The 25371-nt window shown below is 47.0% G+C and overlaps 1 protein-coding gene across 1 annotated transcript in view; it reads left to right on the plus strand.

Annotated features, from left to right (window-relative positions):
• THSD7A (thrombospondin type 1 domain containing 7A) overlaps positions 1–25371 on the plus strand; it is a 395672-nt gene that overhangs the window by 212207 nt on the left and 158094 nt on the right. The window contains exons 4-5 of the mRNA XM_040352268.1: positions 8773–8954; positions 18275–18343. Coding sequence (XP_040208202.1) covers positions 8773–8954; positions 18275–18343 — 251 coding nt within the window. The remainder of the gene's footprint in view (positions 1–8772; positions 8955–18274; positions 18344–25371) is intronic.

Here is a 25371-nt window from a genome sequence, read left to right on the forward strand (position 1 = left end):
TTCTCTTCTCCCCTACCCTCTCCTATCCCCTACCCTCTCTCTGCTCCTTTCCCCCCACCTCTTCTAGCCTCTTCCCTCCCCTCTACCCTGCTCTCCTCCCCTCTCCCCTACCTTCCCGTACCTTCTCTTCTCCCCTACCCTCTCCTATCCCCTACCCTCTCTCTGCTCCTTTCCCCCCACCTCTTCTAGCCTCTTCCCTCCCCTCTACCCTGCTCTCCTCCCCTCTCCCCTACCTTCCCGTACCTTCTTCTCTCCCCTACCCTCTCCTATCCCCTACCCTCTCCTCTCTCTGCTCCTCTCCCCCCACATCTCCTAGCCTCTTCCCTCCCCTCTGCTCTCCTCCCCTCTCCCCTACCTTCCCGTACCTTCTCCTCTCCCCTACCCTCTCCTCTCTCTGCTCCTCTCCCCCCACCTCTCCTAGCCTCTTCCCTCCCCTCTACTCTGCTCTCCTTCCCTCTCCCCTACCTTCCTGTACCTTCTACTCTCCCCTACCCTCTCCTATCCCCTACTCTCTCCTCTCCCCCACCTCTCCTAGCCTCTTCTCTCCCCTCTACTCTGCTCTCCTCCCCTCTCCCCTACCTTCCCGTACCTTCTCCTCTCCCCTACCCTCTCCTATCCCCTACCTACTCCTCTCCCCTCTCCTCTACTACCCTCTCCTCCCCTACCCTTTTCCCTCCTGTCCTCCCCTTTCCCTACTCTCTCCTCTCCCCTAACTTTTCCTCTCCTCTCCCTTACCTTTTCCTCTCCTCTCGCCTACCTTTTCCAATCCCCTCTCCTCTCCGCTCTTCTCTACTCCCCTACCCTCTCCTCTCCCCTCCTCCCCCTACCCTCTCCTAACTTCTCCGCTCTTCTCTCCTCTCCTACCCTCTCCCCTCCCCGCTTCTCTCCCCTACCCTCTTTTTTCCTACCCGCTCCCCTCTCCACTCTTCTTTCCGCTCCTCTCCCCTCTACTACCCTCTCTTACCTTACCCCTTTCCCTCCCGTCCCCTCCCCTCTCCCCTACCCTCTCCTCTCCCTTACCCTCTCTTCTCCCCTAAATTTTCCTCTCCTCTTCCCTACATTTTCCTCTAACCTACCCTCTTCTCTCCCCTCTCCCCTACCCTCTCCTACCTTCTCCGCTCTTCTCACCTCTCCTACCCTCTCCCCTACCCTCTCCCCTCTTTTCTCCTACCCGCTCCTCTCTCCGCTCCTCGACCCTCTCCTCTACTTCCCTCTCTTCCCCTACCCTTTTCCCTCCTGCCCCCCCCCCTGCCTCTCCTCTCCCCTACCCTCTCCTCTCCCCTCTACGCAACTCTCCCCTACCCTCTCCTCTCCTACCGTCTCCGCTCTTCTTTCCTCTCCTACCCTCTCCCCGCACCTCTCCCCTACCATCTCCTACCCTCTTCCCTCTTAGACGCTTCCCTCCCCGCTCCTCTCCCCGTCCTCTCCTCTCCTACCCTCTCTTCTCCCAACTTCTCTCCTACCCTCTCCCCTCTCTTCTCCCCTCCCCTCTCTTTTTCCTTCTCTTTCCCAGTGAATAAGTGTTTGTACTATGGCAGTAATCTCTCTCATTCTCTCCACCCCTGCATCCCCTCCCCTCCCCCCCAATCCCCACGCCCCCAGCTCATCTCTCTATCTTTTACCATAAATAAGTGTTTATATCTGGGCAGCAGTTGAATTTGGGCCCCAAAGGTGTCCTTGCACAGGGGCCCCTTGGAGACCATATCTGTTACTGGTATTCAGGCAATGGAGCAGGCACAGGATTGCGGCGCACCTTCTATATAAATTGCCTGCTTACTGATATTTTAATAACTAACAACCTGCTTACTTTAGTCACCGGGTATCTTTCTACCTGAAAAACTCTGTTTTGTTAGCGATACCGATGCCTGAGGTGGGTATAAATTAAAAATGACATTACCATTTCCCGCCGTTACTGTGCCGGCTCCACAGTCCCATAAAGAATTCATAGCTTAGGATTCCTGATGAAAGTGTTCTGCATTATTCTGTTTCATATATAGACGGGACATCGTCCCTGCCAGGACTTCACCATATGAAGATCATATTGACAAGAGCAAACGTGTTCTTTTTTCATTTTTCATAACATGTAACAGATTTCCGGTAGTTCCGAATATTTAATAATTTGTGCTCTAGAGATCTTGCAGAAAGTGTATAAGTGGAGATCACAAGGCATTGGCAATGGGCCAAGTTTTGGCTGTGTTTGCCAGCTACCGTCAGGGCAAAAGGGGAAGCTGCCCTGAGCCCTGTCATTGTTGTGGAGCCCAAAGCAGCTGCCTCATATTTGCCAACTATCCCAGTTCAAATTCCCTTGTCCCTTGAGGTTTTAGTCCTTTGCAGTGTCCTGATATCTCAGTGTGAAGTGCTGCTACTAATGTTGCCCAGCTCTACTCTATTGTTGTGTACAAATGACTCACCTGTAGACCCTGGAACGGATTCAGAGAGCAATTGCGCCTGCGTAACCATAGTTACGCAGCGCAATTGCTGACTTGCTCCGGCGTTACGAATGCTCCTGAATCAGGAACATCGTAACGCCGACTGCAGCCTAAAATCTGCGTGGCATAAGGCTCTTATGCCACGCATATCTTAGGCTGCATTCTTGCGATGGCCGCTAGGGGGCGCTCCCATTGTGCTCAGTGTATAGTATGCAAATTGCATACTAACACCGATTCACAATGTTGCGCGAGCCCTGCGTACGCAAGTTACGTCTCCGTACGGCGTGTTTAGCGTAAGGCTGCCCCTTCTAATAGTAGGGGCAGCCAATGCTAAAGAATACCCGTCGTTCCCGCGTCGCCAAATTTGAATTTCACGTTGTTTGCGTAAGTCATTCGTGAATGGCGCTGGACGCCATTCACGTTCACTTGGAAGCAAATGACGTCCTTGCGACGTCATTTGCCGCAATGCACGTCGGGAAAGTTTCCCGACGGAGCATGCGCTCTACGCTCGGCGCGGGAGCGCGCCTAATTTAAATGATTCCCGCCCCATACGGGATCATTTACATTAGGCACCCTTACGCAGGGCAATTTTAAAGAGCGCACACGCAATTTACGGAGACACTGCTCCGTGAATCGCGCGCAGCGCAGATAATTTGCGGGGGCGCAGGGCAAAAACGCTGCCCTGTGCCTCCGTAAAAAAGGGGCAAATCTCTTTGAATCCGGGCCCCTGTGTTTACATGTAAATATATGTAATTCATATGTAAATACCGGGAGCATTCATATGTAAATAGCTGAGGCCGGCGGCATTCATATGTATATCATGCCCCTCTGCAGTGAAGAGATGATCAGTGAGCAGTATTACTGTACAGTAAAACATTTTTTGCCCAGGGTCCAATCAACATTAAGGACAGCCCTGGCAACCACATGTCCACCTGGGGTCATGGAAGGGAAATCTATTCTCCATGATGAGTGAAGGCCTTGTACTGGAACAGTAGTTTCCAAAATTGGGCCCACAGGCCAGATGCTGCCGTTTGTTTTTGCTTATCTGGCCCCTGGGGCCTTATTCCTCCCACTGATACAAGACACCACTCCATCCACTGACACCAACAGTGGGGCCTAATTCCTCCCTCTAATACTTAATGATGGGGCACCATTTCTCCCATTGACATAAAGGATGGAACATTATTCCTTCCATTGATACCAACAATGAGACAGCATTCCTTCCACTGACACCAATGGTGGGGCATTATTTCTTCCACTGATACCAATGATGGTGCACTATTCCTCCCACTGATACCAACAATGGGACACCATTCTATCCACTGACACCAACAGTGGGGCCTAATTCCTCCCACTAACACTCAATGATGGGGCACCATTTCTCCCCTTGACATCAAGGATGGAACATTATTCCTCCTATTGATACCAATGATGGGGCAAGATACCTTCCGCTGACACCAATGATGGGGAACTATTCTTTCCACTGGCACCAACGATTCTGCATTATTCCTTCCACCTACATCAAGGATGGGGCACTATTCTTTCCACAGAGACCAATGATGGGACACTATTCCTCCCACTGATACCAACAATGGGACAGCACTCCTTTCACTGACAGCAACAGTGGGGCATTATTTCTTCCACTGATACCAATGATGGGTCACTGATCCTTCCACTGATACCAATAATGGGGCATTAATCCTTTCACTGACAGCAGCGATGGGGCATCATTTATGCCAGTGGTCATCAACCCTGTCCTCAGGGCCCACTAACAGGCCAGATTTTACTTTAATTACCTTGGGAGATGCAGACTAGAATACTGCAATCACTGAGCAGAAAATGATATCACCTGTGATGTATTTCTGTTATCCTTCAAACCTGGCCTGTTAGTGGGCCCTGAGGACAGTGGTGATGACCACTGATTTATGTCACTGACACCAACAATGGGGCACTATTTAGCTGATTCCGTGTTAGTAAAAGACGATTCACGCTTTTCTGTCTGTTACAGCGTGATGAATGTGCTTACTCCATTATGAGCGGTAGTTTTACCAGAACGAGCGCTCCCATCTCATAACTTGCTTCTGAGCATGCGCGGGTTTTTTTACGTCATTTTAGCCTACACACGATCATTTTTTACAACCCGAAAAACGACATCGTTTAAAACTACGTTAAAAAAATGCAGCATGTTCGATTTTTTTTTTTGTCGTTTTTCAAGGACATGAAAAATTATGTGAAGCCCACACACCATCATTTCAAATGAAATTTTTTAAAAACTACGTTTTTTTCATGCCGAAAAATGATCGTGTACTCGCGGCATAATTCATCCCAAAGATTTTCTATCGGGTTGAGGTCAGGACTCTGTGCAGCCCAGTCAAGTTCCTCCACCCCAAACGTGTTCATCCATGTCTTTATGAACCTTGCATTGGTCCAAATCATTTGGTGGAGGGGGGATTATGATGTGGGGTATTTTTTTCAGGGGTTGGGTTTGGCCCCTTAGTTCCAGTGAAGAGAACTCCAAAAAGCGGAGGTTCACTTTTTGTGTGAACCTCCGCTTTTTGGATCTCTCCCCCCCTCCGGTGACACATTTGGCACCTTTCAGGGGGGAGGTGGGTGCAGATACCCATCTGAGACAGGTATTTGCACCACTTCCGGGTCTGATCCCCGCGGGGAATCCAGCCTGTGACATCACTCCCCCCCGCTACCTTCTGGGAAACACTGTTCCCAGGAGAGAGCGGGGAACAGTGACGGCGCGCCGCGATCCTCGCGCATGCGCAGTAGGGAATCGGGCAGTGAAGCCTTCAGGCTTCACAGCCTGATTCCCTCACCGAGGATAGTGGCGGAAGCAGCCGAGGACCGAGCGATTTCTCAGCCTCGTCTTCTGATATCGCGGGCGCGCTGGACAGGTAAGTGTTCGTTTTTTAAAAGTCAGCAGCTGCCGTATTTGTAGCTGCTGACTTAAAAAAAAAAATGGCGGAACCTCCGCTTTAATGCGTCAGCATACCAAGACATTTTGGACAATTTCATGCTCCCAACTTTGTGGGAACAGTTTGGGGGATGACCTCTTCCTGTTCCAACATGACTGAGCACCAGTGCACAAAGCAAGGTCCATCAAGACATGGATGAGCGAGTTTGGGGTGGAGGAACTTGACTGGCCTGCACAGAGTCCCGACCTCAACCCGATAGAACGCCGTTGGGATGAATTAGAGACTGTGAGCCAGGCCTTCTTGTCCAACATCAGTGCCTGACCTCACAAACACTTCTGGAAGAATGGTCAAACATTCCCATAGACACACTCCTAAACCTTGTGGACGGCCTTCCCAGAAGAGTTGAAGCTGTTATAGCTGCAAAGGGTGGGGCCAACTAAATATTGAACCCTACGGACTAAAGCCGCGTACACACGATCAGTCCATCCGATGAGAACGGACCGACGGACTGTTTTCATCGGTTAACCGATGAAGCTGACTGATGGTCCGTCGCGCCTACACACCATCGGTTAAAAAAACGATCGTGTCAGAACGCGGTGACGTAAAACACAACGACGTGCTGAAAAAACCGAAGTTCAATGCTTCCAAGCATGCGTCAACTTGATTCTGAGCATGCATTGATTTTTAACCGATGGTCGTGCCTACTAACAATCGGTTTTGACCTATCGGTTAGGAATCCATCGGTTAAATTTTAAAGCAAGTTGTCTTTTTTTTAACCGAAGGTTAAATAACCTATGGGGCCCACACACGATCGTTTTGGACCGATGAAAACGGTCCATCAGACCGTTATCCTCTGGTTAACCGATCGTGTGTACGAGGCCTTAGACTGGGATGCCATGTGTGTGTAAAGGCAGGTGTCCCAATACTTTTGACAATATAGTGTATGTGTCCATGGTGGTTTGAGGTTATCCCTGACAGCTCTTGGTCAGGAGCCAATGAGATGGGTTCCCAATCACGTGACCACAGTGAGAGCCAATCACAGCGGTCACGTGATTGGGAAGCCGCTCTGCATCCCATTTAAATGGGCCGCCAGTAACCATCAGGAAGGAGTTAATAAAGTTTTTATGTATTATGTTTAGTGCCAAAAAAATAAAAACCTGCAGACGTTGATCATTTAATTGATATGCTATGAATCCAGCTGATCCTTTTGATAATTTTGCTTTGGAAAATAACAAACGTTGATGAAAATATCGCCAGCGTTGTGCTTTGGTGCATCGCCCTCTTCTCCACGGCTCGGTGCTGCTGTTGATTGTGAGAATAGAAGTGTCCCTGGGGCACTGGTCTCCTTGCCCCCTCTCAGGCCTTCTGCAAGCAATACATCATAGAGGCAATTTAGTTTCTGATGCCGCGTTTGATGTCTCTGACTATAGCGGTAAATATTTTATCCTTTTTGCCTGTCTGAAAATAAAAGATGTCTGACGCTTTCCAAAAAAAGATCTTGCGAGGTGTTTTAGACTTGGGGGCTTGAAAGACCTCTTATTGAGTCTCAGTACCCAGCTTATTATTAGGAACTGATCAGTGGCGGCTGGCGCTCAAAATTATTGGGGGGGGGGGGCGCAAACAAACTGAAAAAAAAAACATCATTGCAGCCACTGTGCCCATCAAACGCAGCTACTGTACCCATACATTTCCGCCACTGTACCCATCAATTGCTGACACTGTGCCCATCAATTGCAGCTACTGTGCCCCATCAGATGGTGCCAGTGTGCCCATCAATTGCTGCTACTGTACCGCATCAAATGCTGCCAGTGTGCCCATCAATTGCTGCTACTGTGCTGCATCAAATGCTGCCAGTGTGCCCATCAATTGCAGCTACTGTGGCCCATCAGATTTTGCCAGTGTGCCCATCAATTGCCACTACTGTGCCCCATCAAATGCTGCCAGTGTGCCCATCAATTGCCACTACTGTACCGCATTAAATGCTACCAGTGTGCCTGTCAATTGCCACTACTGTGCCCCATCAGATTTTGCCAGTGTGCCCATCAATTGTTGCTACTGCGCCCGATTAAATGCTGCCAGTGTGCCCATCAATTACTGCTACTGTGCTGCATCAAATGCTGCCAGTGTGCCCATCAATTGCTGCTACTGTGCTGCATCAAATGCTGCCAGTGTGCCCATCAATTGCAGCTTCTGTGCCCCATCAGATTTTGCCAGTGTGCCCATCAATTGCCACTACTGTGCCCCATCAAATGCTGCCAGTGTGCCCATCAATTGACGCTACTGTGCCCCATCAAATGCTGCCAGTGTGCCCATCAATTGCCGCAACTGTGCCCGATCAGATGCTGCCAGTGTGCCCATCAATTGCCGCTACTGTGCGCCATCAAATGCTGCCAGTGTGCCCATCTTTTGCCGCTACTGTGCCCCATCAGATACTCCCAGTGTGCCAAACAATTGCTTCTACTGTGCCGCATCAAATGTTGCCAGTGTGCCCATCAATTGCCGCTACTGTGCCCCATCAGATGGTGCCAGTGTGCCCATCAATTGCTGCTACTGTGCCCCATCAAATCCTGCAAGTGTGCCAATAAAATGCCACTACTGTACCCCATCAGATGCTGCCAGTGTGCCCATCAATTGCCGCTACTGTGCGCCATCAAATGCTGCAAGTGTGCCCATCAATTGCCGCTACTGTGCCCCATCAGATGCTGCCCGCCACTTACCTGTCTCGCAGCAGGTCAGCGGCGGTCTCCTGCACATCCTCCATGTCTTCTTCCGTCCTCTCTCAGACGTCCAATCACAGCGCCTGACGTTTCAGCCAATCAGGTGACCAGTAACAGACCCGACAACCTGATTGGCTGAGAGACGGTTCAGTGTTAGCAAAGCAAATTCCTTCGCTTTGCTAACACACAGCTGAGTGAACAGCGAACGCCCAGCATGGCGCCAGCTGTTCACCTTTTTGGATGCCGGTATAATTCAGGTGCCCGGCGCCCGAAAAGGGGCCGGACACCTGAATAGGGGGTGACAGCGGCGACCATAGATAGATGCATGCAATTCATGAATCTATCTATGATGGTAGAGCGGTGCCAGGAGAGGGGGGGGGGGCGGCGCTCTTGCGCCCTTTATGGACGCACCGCCACTGGAACTGATCACGTGTTCAGCACCATTGCAGAGCCCCTCTTTCTGCAGTTGCAATGGTGCTGCACATGTGATCAATTATGACAGTAGCCATTTAATGGTTCAACAGTTGTGTTAAGAGCACAACCAACTGTGACAGTTATCATTCACAGCATGCCTCGAATTTAACTATTTTGGGAAACAGAAAAATCAATGGCTATTTAAGAAAAAGACAGGACTTGAGTCAAGAAGCAAATATCGCATTCTATGATGTGTTGCTCACGAGCACAATGCAATCTGTCATTAAGGTATGCCTGGAGAGCCACGGAATGGACGGAGTGTCGGGTGGACCCACTGCTTAGCCAGCAGGACAAGAGGAGGGGGAACCAGACAGCCCTTTGCGGAGGAGGGATCCAGACCCGGGAGATCTACTGCGTACAAGCCGATGAAAACCTTCTATCATACCTCAATGCTGTGAAGGACAAAGAAGGTAAATTCAAAATATTTGATACATTTCTCTGATTTGAAATGATATGCAGGATTACCAGTAGAGGTGAATGCATCTTTATAAACCCATTTGCTTGATATAGGATCCCTGAGGGAGGGGACAGATAAAAATGAAGGGTGTGGTCTAGTGATAGGCGTCCAATCACAGCGCCTCTTGTTTCAGCCAATCAGATGACAGGTAACAGACCCGAGCACCTGATTGACCCGAGAGGCGGCTCAGTGTAAGGAAAGCGAATATTCATTTGCTTTCCTAACACAATGCTGAGTGAACTGCGAGCTACCAGCATGGCGCCCACTGTTCACCTTTCTGGACGCCTATTAGAGCCTATGGGCCAGATTCAGATAGAGATACGCCGTCGTATCTCTGAGTTTGGCCGGTCGTATCTATGCGACTGATTCATAGAATCAGTTACGCATAGATCTCCCTAAAATCCAACAGGTGTAACTGTGTTACACCGTCGGATCTTAACTGCAATTTAAAAATGGCCGCTGGGGGCGTTCTCGCTGATTTACGCTGAGAATATGTAAATCAGCGAGATACGCCAATTCACGAACGTACGCGGGCCCGACACAGTCACTTTACGCCGTTTACGTAAGGGTTTTCCCGTCGTATAGTTACCCCTGCTTCTATGAGGCGCAGCCAATGTTAAGTATGGCCGGCGTTCCAGCGTCAAATTTTAAAATTTTACGTTGTTTGCGTACGTCGATTCACAAACACGCTGGACCCAAGTTACGCTCACGCCGAAACCAATGACGTCCTAGGCACGTTATTGGGAGCAATGCACGCCGGGAAAATTCGCGGACGGTGCATGCGCTATTCGATCGGCGCAGGGACGCGCCTGATTTGAATAGTACACTCCCCCTAGCCGCGGAATTTGAATTCCGCCGGGGGATTTACGATCCGACGCCACAAGTTTTGAGGTAAGTGTTATGAGAATTACCCACTTGCCTCAAAAACTTGCGGCGGTGGATCTTAAATCACTTAGGTTACGCGGATCTAAAGATCCGCTAACCTATGTGAATCTGGCCCTATGGCTCTAATCAGGTGCTTCCAAAAAATACCCTGCAATGCATGAATCTATCTATGGTGATAGAGGGGTGGCAGGAGAGAGGGGGCGGCCCTTTATGGACGAACCTCCACTGTGTATATATATATATATACTAGGGGTGTTACTGATTAAAATTTTTCTGTTCGATTAATCGTTTTTGTTTTTTTAATCGATTAATCGACTAATTTCGATTAATTATAATGCACATACAGATCCAACTACTGTTAGCTGATCTCCTTGCAGGCTGATTCCCAGTGCAGCTACCAACCACTGGAAAAATGGATAGCGGGATACAAAAAACACACAAAGGCAGCGCTCGATGGGAATAGCATTAAAACTTGTATAGTCTTCAAGTAGGTAACAAAATAAATATTGCACTGGAGATAAAATCAATGTAGCTACATAAACTGTAAAAATGGTGCGAGTAATATCAAACGGTACTAAAAGCAGTCATAAAAACATGTAGATAAGTATGATACTGGTATAAAAATGTGTACAATGATACCACTGCTGAATCCAGATGAGGAGGGGTTAACATCAGTCCGTCGGCATGTAGATGTCCCATGAAGGGAACTATCACAACTCCCAGTGGATGGCTGTAGAATCCCAGGTTGATAGAGGGAAGTGATAGAGGAAAGTGATAGAGGAAAGTGATAGAGGAAAGTGATAGAGGAAAGTGATAGTGATAGAGGGAAGTGATAGAGGGAAGTGATAGAGGAAAGTGATAGAGGGAAGTGATAGAGGAAAGTGATAGAGGGAAGTGATAGAGGGAAGTGATAGAGGGAAGTGATAGAGGAAAGTGATAGAGGGAAGTGATAGAGGGAAGTGATAGAGGAAAGTGATAGAGGAAAGTGATAGAGGAAAGTGATAGTGATAGAGGGAAGTGATAGAGGGAAGTGATAGAGGAAAGTGATAGAGGGAAGTGATAGAGGAAAGTGATAGAGGGAAGTGATAGAGGAAAGTGATAGAGGAAAGTGATAGAGGAAAGTGATAGTGATAGAGGGAAGTGATAGAGGAAAGTGATAGTGATAGAGGGAAGTGATAGAGGGAAGTGATAGAGGAAAGTGATAGAGGGAAGTGATAGAGGAAAGTGATAGAGGGAAGTGATAGAGGGAAGTGATAGAGGGAAGTGATAGAGGAAAGTGATAGAGGGAAGTGATAGAGGGAAGTGATAGAGGTAAGTGATAGAGGAAAGTGATAGAGGGAAGTGATAGAGGGAAGTGATAGAGGGAAGTGATAGAGGGAAGTGATAGAGGGAAGTGATAGAGGGAAGTGATAGAGGAAAGTGATAGAGGAAAGTAGAGGGAAGTGATAGAGGGAAGTGTTAGGCTCCATTCACACTAATGTGTTTTTTGATGCATTTTGCAGAAATGCAGGACATTTTTTTAACATGGTTTCCTATGGAACATGTTCACATCATCACATCAATGCTTTTTTGTGCCTCTGCGTTTTTGGAAAGGTTCTGGGACTTTTTTTCCCGCAAAAAGCAGCGTTTTGCATGTAATAGAGTTCAATAGACCTGCATCCAAAATGGCTGGTTGTTAAAGGAAATGTAAAAAAAATTAAAATTGCTGGCTAAAAAAAAAAAAAAAAAATTTCCCTGAAGACCCGGAAGGCGGCGGAAAGGTGAGTACCAATCAAAATAATTTTGATCGCTCAAATAAAATTACGATTAATCGAGGAATTAATAGTTAATTTCCACAGCCCTAATATATACACAATATTCCAGTGTGGTTGAACAGTGAGTCTGATTGGTGCAGGTCAGACTGGGGTTCTCGGTCACCCTGTGCCCCTAATAGACACATAGGAGGGGCCGGGGGAGCTGGACAAGGAGATTCCAGTGCTCTCCAAGGCAAGCCCCCCCGCCCAAAGTGACTCCCGCAAACTGCAAAACGCATCGGTGTGAGCCATTGTTACAGAGAAAAATCAGGTCTCTTGCCCTGCCAGACAGGGCTGTGCAGTGTAGCAGAGCTTTGTAAGGCCCCTTTCACACGGACGGATAGAATGGCGCTTTTTGCTGCGGATTCTGCCGCAGCTAGAAGCACACAATGCTTTCCTATGACACCCTTCACACACTGTGTTTAGCTGCGGTTTTGTTACCTGCGGTTTTGTGCGAATAGAAAAAATTGAATTTATTGTGTCCAGGTGCGATCTGGCGCAGCTATCGGCACATCACCGCAGGTAATCGCAGTGCACTGCGTTTGGTATGAATCTCGAGGGGGATCTCCATGCCAAATTTTTAATAAAAAACCATCATGGGTTCCCCCTCCAAGAGCATACCAGGCCCTTGGGTCTGCTATGGATTTTAGGGGAACCCCCGTACGCCGAAAAAAACGGCGTAGGAGTCCTCCCAAAATCCATACCAGACCCTTATCTGAGCACGCAGCCCGGTCGGTCAGGAAAGGGGGTGGGAACGAGCGAGCGCCCCCCTCCTTAACTGTACCAGGACGCATGCCCTAATCATGGGGGGGTAGGTGCTTTGGGACACCCCAAAGCACTGTGTCCCCATGTTGATGGGGACAAAGGCCTCTTCCCAAAAACCCTGGCTGTTGGTTGTCGGGGTCTGCGGGTGGGGAGCTTATTGGAATCCGGGACCCCCGTTTAATAAGGGGACCCACAGATCCCAAAGGTGAATGAGTACCCCTACCCATTCACCTGGAGGAAAAAATAAATAAAAAAAACACACTACACAGGCTTTAAAAGTAATTTATTAGACAGCTCCGGGGGGGGTCTTCCTTCCGACTTCGGGGGTCTCTTCTTCTGCTCTCAGGTGCCTTCTTCCTCTCTGCTGTCTTCTTGCAGCTCTTTTACCAGTGGGGGGGGGGGGGGGTCTTCTCACGACTGGATGGACAGCCCTGCAAATCCTTTGGCAGGTAAAACAGCTCCCTTATGCCCTGTACACACGATCGGTTCATCTGATGAAAACGGACCGATGGATTTTTTCATCAGATATCCGATGAAGCTGACTTTCATCAGTCTTGCCTTCACACCATCAGTTAATAAAACGATCTTGTCAGAACGCGGTGACGTAAAACACAACGACGTGCTAAAAAAAAATGAAGTTCAATGCTTCTGAGCATGCGTCGACTTGATTCTGAGCATGCACGGATTTTTGACCAATGGATTTCCCCACAGACGATCGTTTTTTTCTATCGTTTTTTTAACCATCAGATAATTTTAAAACAGGTTCTAAGGGGCAGATTCACGTAGAGCCAGGTAAAATTGTGCGGGCGTAACGTATCTGATTTACGTTACGCCTCCGCAACTTACGCGGGCAAGTGCTGTATTCTCAAAGCACTTGCTCCGTAAGTTGCGGCGGCGTAGCGTAAATCGGCCGGGGTAAGCCCGCCTAATTCAAATTTGGATCAGGGGGACGTGTTTTATGCAAAACTACTGTGACCCGACGTGATTGACGTTTTTTCGGAACGGCGCATGCGCCGTCCGTGGAATTTCCCAGTGTTCATTGCTCCAAAGTATGCCGCAAGGACGTCATTGGTTTCGACGTGAACGTAAATGACGTCCAGCCCCATTCACGGACGACTTACGCAAACGACGTAACTTTTTCAAATTTCGACGCGGGAACGACGGCCATACTTAACATTGGCTGCGCCTCATATAGCAGGGGCAACTTTACCTCGGGAAAAGCCTAACGTAAACGTCATAATTTGACTCCGTCGGTCGCGCGTACGTTCGGGAATTTGCATATCTAGCTAATTTGCATGCTTGCCGCGGAATTCGACGGAAGCGCCACCTAGCGGTCAAAAAAAAATGCAGTTTAGATCCGACGGCGTAAGAGACTTACGCCTGTGGGATCTAATGGATATCTATGCGTAACTGATTCTAAGAATCAGGCGCATAGATACGACGGCGCAACTCTGGAGATACGCCGTCGTATCTCGGTTGAGAATCTGGGTCTAAGTTTTTTCACCGATGGGAAAAAAAAATGATGGGGCCCACACACAATTGGTTTGTCTGATGAAACCGGTCCATCGGACGAACCGATCATGTGTACGCGGCATTATATGTATTTCGTCTTTGTATTTAGCTGTTCGCCTGATGTTCACATTTAAAAAAAAGAAGAAGTCCTCAGAGATTTCCATATCTTTGGATTGGCAGGCTTGCTGGTCACATAGCGGAGAGACTTTTGTAACATCTCTGACCGCGCTGAATTTCTAATCCGCCGCTCAGGATCCTTGTGTACATCTGCTGTCAGCCCGGTTAAATTAAATAAGCCAAACACATGATAGGAGAGAGCGAGGGCCTTTCACAGTTCCCTGGCTCTGCGTTCCAGGCTAATCCCCATATTCATCCCTAAATAAAAAAATATGAATATCGCAGAGTGAAAAAAAAAAGAGCGCTCTCGGCGTTCCCCAATGACAAAGCAGCAGATATCAGATCCGGAATATCGTGTATGGTAATGTAGACAAAATTATGCACACTTTCATCAAATAAAGCTTTGATCAATCATCCGGTGCCGCGCCTGGCGCTAATCAAGTCTCCTGTGCCGTGTGATGATAACACCAGATGCAGATCTCTCAGAAAGCGCCTTTTACTTTGCTGCAGAATTCATTTTCCGACAGGTGGGGGCCCCTTCCTGAACGTCGGCACGGTGCCTTCTGGAGCCAAAGGTGTGTTTTTTGCCGATTTGACTTTGTTGCCAATTAACCCCAATAAAGCTCTGGAGGATTTGGCTGCCAAATGACCGGGCCACTTTTTTGCGATTCAGCACTGCGTCAATTTTACTGACAATTGCGCGGTCGTGCGACGTGGCTCCAAAACAAAATTGGCGTCCTTTTTTTCCCACAAATAGAGCTTTCTTTTGGTGGTATTTGATCACCTCTGCGGTTTTTATTTTGTGCGCTATAAACAAAAAAATAGCGACAATTTTGAAAAGAAAAACAAGGGGCCAAATTCACATAGAATTGCGTTACGCTGCGGCGGCGTAACGTATCCAATTTACGTTACACCGTCGCAAGTTTACAGTGTAAGTGCTTGATTCACAAAGCACTTACCTGTAAACTTGCGGCGGCGTAGCGTAAATCCGCCCGGCGCAAGCCCGCCTAATTCAAATGGGGCGGGGACCATTTAAATTAGGTGCGTTCCCGCGCCGAAGTACTGCGCATGCTCCGTCCCTAAAATTTCCTGACGTGCATTGCGCTAAATGACGTCGCAAGGACGTCATTGGTATCGACGTTAACGTAAATGGCGTCCAGCGCCATTCACGGACGACTTACGCAAACGACGTGAAATTTAAAAATTTGACGCGGGAACGACGGCCATACTTAACATTGCTTAGACTACCTAGAGGGCATGCTTAGTTTTACGCGACGCATCTCTACGGAAACAACGTAAATTTAGATCGGCGGGCAAAGCGGACGTTCGTGAATCGGCGTAACTAGTCATTTGCATATTCTACACCGACCGCAATGGAATCGCCACCTAGCGGCCGGCCTAGAATTGCAGCCTAAGATCCGACGCCGTCGTATCTCTTTTGTGAATCTGGCCCAAGATTTTTTAATTTTTTCCAAATTTTACCAAAAAATCTTAATAATAACTAACTATTAAATTATCGGTATTGGAATTTCCTTTCAAATTTGGCTGTCAGTGAACGTAACGAATACAAATGTATCTGAAGTTACGAATTATCTCAAATAACGAATGTCGCATCTAAACAAATGGAACATGCTGTAACAAAATAAAAAATAATAATAATATATTTTTATTATTATTATTGTTATTTATTATTATTAATTTGTTACGTTCCATTTGTTTAGATGCGGCATTCGTTATTTGAGATAATTCGTAACTTCAGATAAATTCGTATTCGTCATGTTCACTAACAGCCAAATTTGAAAGGAAATTCCAATACCGATTATTTAAACCTCTTCAGCCCGGAAGAATTTCCCCCCTTCCTGACCAGAGCACTTTTTGCGATTCGGCACTGCGTCACTTAAACTGACAATTGCGCGGTCGTATGACGTGGCACCCAAACAAAATTGGCGTCCTTTTTTCCCCACAAATAGAGCTTTCTTTTGGTGGTATTTGATCACCTCTGCGGTTTTTATTTTTTGCTATAAACAAAAAAAGAGCGACAATTTTGCTATAATAAATATCCCCAAAAAATATATATAAAAAAAAATGTTTTCCTCAGTTTAGGCCGATACGTATTCTTCTACAAATTTTTGGTTAAAAAAATCGTAATAAGCGTTTATTGATTGGTTTGAGCAAAAGTTATAGCGCCTACAAAATAGTTGATAGTTTTATGGCATTTTTATTATTAGAATTTTTTTCACTAGTAATGGCAGCGATCTGCGATTTTTATTGTGACTGCGACATTATGGCGGACACATCGGACACTTTTGATGCTATTTTGGGACCATTGTCATCTATACAGCGATCAGTGCTATAAAAATGCACTGGTTACTGTGTAAATGGCACTGGCAGGGAAGGGGGCGAGGAAGGGGTTACCTAGGGAGTGCAACATCCATAAAGACATGGATGAGCGAGTTTGGGGGGGAAGAACTTGACTGGCCTGCACAGAGTCCTGCACAGAGCACCACAAATTGATACTTTGGTTCTGTATAAATTACTGAGAGGTGGGTAGGGGGTGGAACCAAGGAATGGTGCTCAGAGTTTGGTAGGAAATGGAACCGAGGAATGGTGCTCAGAGGGGGGTAGGGAGTGGAAGCAAAGATAGGTGCTCTGAGGTGGGTAGAGGGTGGAACCAAGTAATGGTGCTCAGATGGGTGTAGGGAGTGGAACAAAAGAATGGTGCTCGGCGGTGGGAATGGAGTGGAACAAAAGAATGGTGCTCGGAGGTGGGTAGGGGGTGGAACCAAGGAATGGTGCTCGGAGGGGGGTAGGGAGTGGAAGCAAAGATAGGTGCTCTGAGGTGGATAGGGGGTGGAACCAAGGAATAGTGCTCGGAGAGGGGTAGGGATTGGAACCAAAGAATGGTGCTCGGAGGTGGGAATGAAGTGGAACCAAAGAATGGTGCTCAGAGGTGGGTAGGCTGTGGAACCAAGGAATGGTGCTCAGAGGTGGGTAGGGGGTGGAACCAAGGAATGGTTCTCGGAGGTGGGTAGGGGGTGGAACCAAGGAATGGTGCTCGGAGGGGGGTAGGGAGTGGAACCAAATAATGATGCTCCGAGGTGGGTAGGTGGTGGAACCAAAGAATGGTGCTCGGAGGTGGGTAGGGAGTGAAACCAAAGAATGGTGCTCAGAGGTGGGTAGGGAGTGGAACCAAAGAATGGTGCTCAGGGGTGGGTAGGGAGTGGAACCAAAGAATGGTGCTCGGAGGTGGGAAGGGGGTGGAACCAAGGAATGATGCTTGGAGGTGGGTAGGGAGTGGAAGCAAAGATAGGTGCTCTGAGGTGGATAGGGGGTGGAACCAAGGAATAGTGCTCAGATGGGGGTAGGGTGTGGAACCAAAGAATGGTGCTCTGAGGTGGGTAGGGGGTGGAACCAAGGAATGGTGCTCAGATGGGGGTAGGGAGTGGAAACAAAGAATGATGCTCGGAGGTGGGAATGAAGTGGATCCAAAGAATGGTGCTCGGAGGTCGGTAGGCTGTGGAACCAAGGAATGGTGCTCAGAGGTGGGTAGGGGGTGGAACCAAGGAATGGTTCTCGGAGGTGGGTAGGGGGTGGAACCAAGGAATGGCGCTCAGAGGGGGGTAGGGAGTGGAACCAAAGAATGATGCTCCGAGGTGGGTAGGTGGTGGAACCAAAGAATGGTGCTCGGAGGTGGGTAGGGAGTGAAACCAAAGAATAGTGCTCAGAGGTGGGTAGAGGGTGGAACCAAGGAATGGTTCTCGGAGGTGGGTAGGGGGTGGAACCAAAGAATGATGCTCAGAGGTGGGTAGGGAGTGGAACCAAAGAATGGTGCTCGGAGGTGGGTAGGGGGTGGAACCAAGGAATGGTGCTTGGAGGGGGGTAGGGAGTGGAACCAAAGAATGATGTTCCGAGGTGGGTAGGGGGTGGAACCAAAGAATGGTGCTCGGTGACTCAGAAGTAGAGAGTTTCTGCACCTATTCTCTGAGAAAAAAAACCCTGCCTATGACCAATAAAAAGGAAACAGCGAGAGAAGAATAAAGGAAGAGAGAAAAGTAACTGAGGCCAGACTATAAATGTGGTGCAAATATGAAAATAAAATAACAAATCTTTGACATTTGACCAGTGTGGTTTTCTTCTCTTAAAATAAGTCGATTGCAAACCTTGTAATTATTTTTCCGTCTCATGTGAACTTATATTTCAGACAGCCATTCGCACAGCACATCGAAATCAAGCGAGGCGCCGTACCTGTCCATCTCATTTGAAATAACAGGTAAGTGTCTTCTCAATGTCATATATTTTTAAATCAATTTAAAACCTTCGAGTTGAGAGAGATCTACAGATTCCAACAAGCCTCTCCAGAAGGTCCGCTCACAATTCCATGTCTATTGGTCCAGGACACAACCATGGGAGAAACACTCAGGGGAACAATGGATTATGTTGGTCCAAAACCCAACCTTGATTGTTCACTTTGTGACGGCATCCTCCGTTTTTTAAGCCGACCTTCTTCCTTCCTTCCTTACAGTCTTGCGCAGTTTTACAGTCTCCTCTCCTGTACTGGAATTTCACTGCACACTGAGAGCTTCTCACAATGTGCGTTAGAAGCTACAGCAAGTCAGACAGAACCAACCACCTCCTGGCTGGAGGATGCCCAGCATTATGGTTGAATGTTCTTGATAGTGTCAATCAGGAAAATGCTGTGTTATGGCCTCTAGATGGAGCTGACAATCACAGTAAATAATTATTTAGTTAATATGATCATCAGCTCCATCTAGTGGCCTTAATGTGGTGTTGTTCTTATTTCCTTGTACAGTGGAACCTCAGATTACGAGCATAATCTGTTCCAGGAGAATGCTCGTAATCCAATGTACTCGCATATCAAAGCGAGTTCTCCCATTGAAGTCAATGGAAACAAATATAATGTGTTCCGTGTTGACTTCAATGGCATGCAATACTGCATGCGGCCAGAGGGGGTGCCGGAGAGCCTCGGAAACGGCCGGAAAGGCCAGAGGACAGTTCGGGTGACCTCGGCAAACCTGGGAAAGACTCAGTTCTCAAGCCGTTTGGCTCTGGCGCCCCCCACCTCAGGCCAAATGCGGTACTGCACACCACTTTGGCCCGTATCCTGCTTGTTTTGCGAGGCAACACTCGCAAACGGAGTCAGGATTTTTAGAAAAACATTGCAAAACACTCATTAACCGCGTTACTCGCAATCCAAGGTTCCACGGACTGCGAGTAACACGGTTATCGAGCGTTTCGCAATACAAGCAATTTTTTTCTTTTTTAACCACTTCATTACTGGGCACTTAAACCCCCTTCCTGCCCAGACCAATTTTCAGTTTTCAGCGCTGACGCATTTTGAATGACAATTGCGCAGTTATACAACACTGTACCCATATTATATTTTTATCATTTTTTTCCCACAAATAGAGCTTTCTTTTGGTGGTATTTGATCATCTCTGCAATTTTTATTTTTTGCGCTATAAACATAAAAGGACAGAAAATTTTGAAAAAAAACACAATATTTTTTACTTTTTGTTATAAAAATATACCAATTTTTAAAAAAAAAAAATGCACTAATTACTGTGACTGGCAGTGAAGGGGTTAACACTAGGGGGTGAGGAAGGGGTTAAATGTGTATCCTGGGTTAGTTCTAACTGTGTGGGGGGAGGGGGTGACTGGGGGAGGTGATCGATGCTGTCGGTCACCTCTCTCCCTGATCGGTCTCCTCTCTCCCTGACAGGACGTGGAGCTCTGTGTTTACACACAGAGCTCCACGTCCCTGCTGTCACCGCCGATCGCGTGTACCCGGCGGACATCGTGGCCGTCAGGCACACGCATCTGCTCCCCAGCGATGCGCCGGGCACATTGTTTCCCCGCTGCGCGCCCCCAGCGGCGCGCACGGGGATTGTCAACAAGAGGACGTCCAAAGACGTCCACTCGGCACTTGAGAGCCGCGCTGTGGACGTCTTTCGTCCATAGCGCGGATCCCAAGTGGTTAAATCCTGACTCACCTTGTTGTCTTGCAAGACGAGCAGGATTCAAGCTGCTGGGGTGCAGTACCTCATTTGGCCAGAGGTGAAGGGGCACCAGTGACACTCAGAGACGCTTGGACACACTCGAAAACACTCAGGAACACTCCATTCCCGTGTGTCTTTGAGTGTCTCCGAGCGCCTCCAAATGTCTCAGAGTGTCTCCGGAGCCCCCGCACCTCCTAGCCACATGCAGTACTGCATAGACAAGCAGTGGCTGTGGAACGGATTATCTGAGTTTCCATTATTTCCTATTTCTTATGGGGAAACTCTCTTTGATATACGAGTGCTTTGGATTACAAGCATTCTTCTGGAACGAATTATGCTCATAATCCAAGGTATTACTGTATATATAAATATTCTTCCAACCAAACTAGTAATCGTGCCCCAGAAGACGGCGTTTGTGACAAAACACATAGGGCGGAGCCTGTTGTGACGTCATCACGTATATCTAAAGTGCGGAGCTTTATATGTGATTTGGTATTTTACACAACACTGTTTATAGTTCTTGCTTGGAAGTGCAGTTTTTGGGGGTTTTAAATAAATATATAGAAGTTTTCACACTATGTGGAAGCTTTGGTTCTCTTTCTATTGGCATATACCGGCACGCGCCCAGAGGTGAGCCCTGTGCCAGTAATTCCTGGAAAAGGGACCTGTTGTATAGAGGGAGACACTGGGAGGCTGATTGTGCCGACTGTATTTTCTAAGTGAGTTATGGCTCCTAAAATTAACCACTTCAGGACCGGAAGATTTGGCTGCCAAATGACCGGGCCGCTTTTTGCGATTCGGCACTGCGTCGCTTTAACTGACAATTGCGTGGTCGTGCGACTTAGCTCCCAAACAAAATTGCCGTCCTCTTTTTCCCACAAATAGAGCTTTCTTTTGGTGGTATTTGATCACCTCTGCGGGTTTTTTATATTTTGCTCTGTAAACAAAAATAGAGCGACAATTTTGAAAAAAAAGCAATGGCCCAGATTCTCAAAGGACTTACGCCGGCGCAGCGCCATGTACGCCATCGTAAGTCCTAATCTGGGCCATCGTATCTATGCGACTGATTCTTAGAATCAGTTACGCATAGATATCCATTAGATCCGACAGGCGTAAGTCTCTTACACCGTCGGATCTAAACTGCAATTTTTTTTTGCCCGCTAGGTGGCGCTTCCGTCGATTTCCGCGTCAAGTATGCAAATTAGCTAGATACGCAAATTCCCGAACGTACGCGCGGCCGACGCAGTAAAGTTACGACGTTTACGTTAGGCTTTTCCCGGCGTAAAGTTGCCCCTGCTATATAAGGCGCAGCCAATGTTAAGTATGGCCGTCGTTCCCGCGTCAAAATTTTTAAAAGTTACGTTGTTTGTGTAAGTCGTCCGTGAATGGGGTTGGACGTCATTTACGTTCACGTCGAAACCAATGACGTCCTTGCGACGTCATTTGGAGCAATGCACACTGGGATATTTTACGGACGGCGCATGTGCAGTTCGTTCGGCGCGGGGACGCGCTTCAATTAAATGATACATGCCCCCTACCCGCCGAATTTGAATTCCGCCGGGTGATTTACGCTACGCCGCCGCAACTTTGCAGGCAAGTGCTTTGTGAATAAAACACTTGCCTGAAAACTTTGGGCGGCGCAACGTAAATCGGATACGTTACGCCGCCGCAGAGATACGCCCAGTGGACAAGAATCTGGGCCAATATTTTTTACTTTTTGCTATAATAAATTTCCCCCAAAAATATATAAAAAACGTGTTTTCCCTCAGTTTAGGCCGATACGTATTCTTCTACATATTCTTGGTATTAAAACAAAAAACGCAATAAGCGTTTATTGATTGCTTTGCGCAAAAGTTATAGCGTCTACAATATAGGGGGTAGTTTTATGGCATTTTTATTAACAATTTATTAACAATTTTTAATAAGTAATTGCGGCAATCAGCGCTTTTTATTGTGACTGCGACATTATGAGGGGCACATCAGACACTTTTGATGCTATTTTGGGGCCATTCACATTTATACAGCGATCAGTGCTATAAAAATGCACTGATTACTGTATAAATGTGACAAATATGCACTGATTACTGTATAAATGTGACTGGCAGGGAAGGGGTTAACACTAGGGGGCAGGGAAGGGGTTAAGTGTGTCCTAGGGAGTGATTCTACCTGTGTGTGGGCGGGGCTTACTGTGACACAATACTGATCGCTGCTCCTGATGAGAGGGAGCAGGCGATCAGAGTCCTGTCACTAGGCAGAACGGGGAGATTCCTTGTTCACACTGGCCTCTCCCCATTCTGCAGCCCTGTGACCCGATCGCGGGACACCGGCGGACATCGTTACTTTGTGCAGCCGTGACGTTCTGCCGACATATATGTGCAGGACACGGTCGGCAAGCAATTAAGGAGTTATATTTATCTGGTAGGCAGATTTGAGTCTCATTTTTGGTGAACCATAAAGGTTCATGAAGACATTGATGAGCGTGTTTGGAGGAACTTGACTGGCCCGCACAGAGTCCTGACCTCAACCCGATAGAACGCCTTTGGGATGAATTAGAGCAGAGACTGCGAGCCAGGCCCTTCTTGTCCATCAGTGCCTGGAAGAATGGTCAAACATTCCCATAGACACACTCCTAAACCTTGTGGACGGCCTTCCCAGAAGAGGTGAAGCTGTTATAGCTGCAAAGGGAGGGCCAACTCAATATTAAACCCTACGGACTAAGACTGGTAAGCCATTAAAGTTCAATACTTTTTCAATACTTTTGCCAATATAGGGCTAGATTCAGAAAGAATTTACGCCGGCGTATCTATTGATACGCCGCGTAAATTCAAATCTGCGCCAGCGTATCTTCTTTCTGTATTCAGAAAGCAAGATACGCCGAAATTAGGCTAAGATCCGACTGGCGTAAGTCTCTTACACCGTCATATCTTAGGGTGCATATTTACGCTGGCCGCTAGGTGGCGCTGCCGTAGATTTCAGCTTAGAATATGCAAATGAGCTGGATACGCCGATTCAGAAACGTACGTGTGCCCGGCGGATTTTTTTACGTCGTTTGCGTAAGGCTTTTTCCGGCATAACGTTACTCCTGCTATATGAGGCATAGCCAATGTTAAGTATGGACATCGTTCCCGCTCCGAAATTTAAAAATTTTACGTCGTTTGCGTAAGTCGTTCGCGAATAGGGCATTACGTAAATTACGTTCACGTCGAAAGCATTGACTATTTGCGACGTGATTAGGAGCATGCGCACTGGGATACATTCACTGTCGGCGCATGCCCCGTTTGTGAGAAACGTAATTTACGTGGGGTCATGTTTTATTTACATAAAACACGCCCACCTCTTGACAATTTGAATTTGGCGTGCTTACGCCGGCAGATTTACGCTACGCCGCCGCAACTTACGGAGCAAGTGCTTTGTGAATACTGCACTTGCCCGTCTAAGTTGCGGAGGCGTAGCGTAAATAGGATACGCTACACCCGCACAAACTTGCGTCCCCCTACGTGAATCTAGCCCATAGTGTATATTGTATGTATACCTTTTCAAGTGTAACTGCGACATCCATTTTTGCTTGTAAAGATGTGTTTCATGAGATTAAGCTGTTCTATATTGATTTCTAGGCAACGGTGGATTAAAAGGCTTTATGATAATCTCTGCTTGAATTATGTTAATAGAGATTTTAAACTGTATTAAGCAACCGTGCTGAGATGTAGTCACTAAATATTACTGTGCGGTTTCCATATGATGGTACTTAAAGTGGATGGTTCCTAAAAGATGCTGTGTCATATTTCACCGGAACAAGCTGGGAGAATTGTTCCCTCAAATTGTTCTATTAAAATGAATTACACGGAATGAAATGAGCCATTGGCGTTGGCACGGAATGGATTGCGAGACCGCGTGTAATAAAATCCCCCACGGATTCTTCGCAATAAATAGACGATCATTCTTCTGTTATATGGATTTTCCTGGGGGTTCAGAAAACAATTTATAGCCATGGAATAAACACAGGCCTCATGTTGTTTTATTCTTCAAATCAGCTGAATATATACGTGGAGGCAGATAAAAGGCAAGAGCAATGCAAAACAATGTGTTCATTGCAGGAGATGTAATTCTTCGCAATAAATGGACGATCGTTCTCTTGTTTAAAAGGTGTTCCTGGGGGTCTAAAAACAATTTATAGTGTTGGGAAACACGGGCGTCCTGGTGTTTATTTCTTCAGATCAGCTGATTATAGACCTGAAGTCATATAAAAGGCAAGAGCAATGCAATGATCTGTTTCATTGCTGGAGCTGCAAAACACCACAATAAATGGACGATCATTCTTCTTTTTCATGGATTTTCCTGGGGGTCTAGAAACAATTTATAGCCATGGAATAAACCTAGGATTCCTGTTGTTTTGTTCCTCAGATCAGATGATTATAGACATAAAGTCAGATAAAAGGCAAGAGAAATGCAGAAACCTGTTTCACTGCAGGAACTTCAAAACACCACAATAAATGAACAATATTTTCCTGTTTCTTGGATTTTTCCTGAAGGTCTAAAAACAATTTAAAGCCATGGGAAAAACACAGGCACCCTGTTTTGTTCTTCAGATCAGCTAATTGTATACGTGAAGTCAGAAAAAAGGCAAGAGCAATGCAAAAATCTGTTTTGTTGCTGGAGCTGCAATACACTGCAATAAATAGACGATCATTTTTCTGTTTCATGGATTTTTCTGGGGGGGGGGGGGGGTGTAGAAACAACTTATAGCCATGGAATAAACACAGGCCTCCTGTTCATCAGATAAGTTGATTGTATACATGAAGTCAGATAAAAGGCAAGAGCAATGCAAAAATCTGTTTAATTGCTGAAGCTGCAATACATGGCAATGAATATGGACAATCGTTCTTCAGTTTCAAGGATTTTCCTGTAGGTCTAAAAACAATTTATAGCCATGGAATATATCTAGGACTCCTGTTGTTTTGTTCTTTAGATCAGCTGATTATAGACATGAAGTCAGATAAAAGGCAAGAGCAATGCATAAATCTGTGCAGGAACTGCAATACACTGCAATAAATGAACAATGTTTTCCTGTTTCTTGGATTTTTCCTGAAGGTCTATAAACAATTTATAGCCATGGAAAAAACACAGGCCTCCTGTTTTGTTCTTCAGATCAGCAGATTGTATACGTGAAGTCAGATAAGAGGCAAGAGCAATGCAAAAATCTGTTCATTGCCAGAGATGCAATTCTTAACGATATATAGACAACAATACTTCTGTTTCATGTATTTTCCTGGGGGGGTGTAGA

This window comes from Rana temporaria, chromosome 5 (genome assembly GCF_905171775.1).
Source record: "Rana temporaria chromosome 5, aRanTem1.1, whole genome shotgun sequence".
In the NCBI taxonomy this organism is placed as follows: Eukaryota; Metazoa; Chordata; class Amphibia; order Anura; family Ranidae; genus Rana; species Rana temporaria.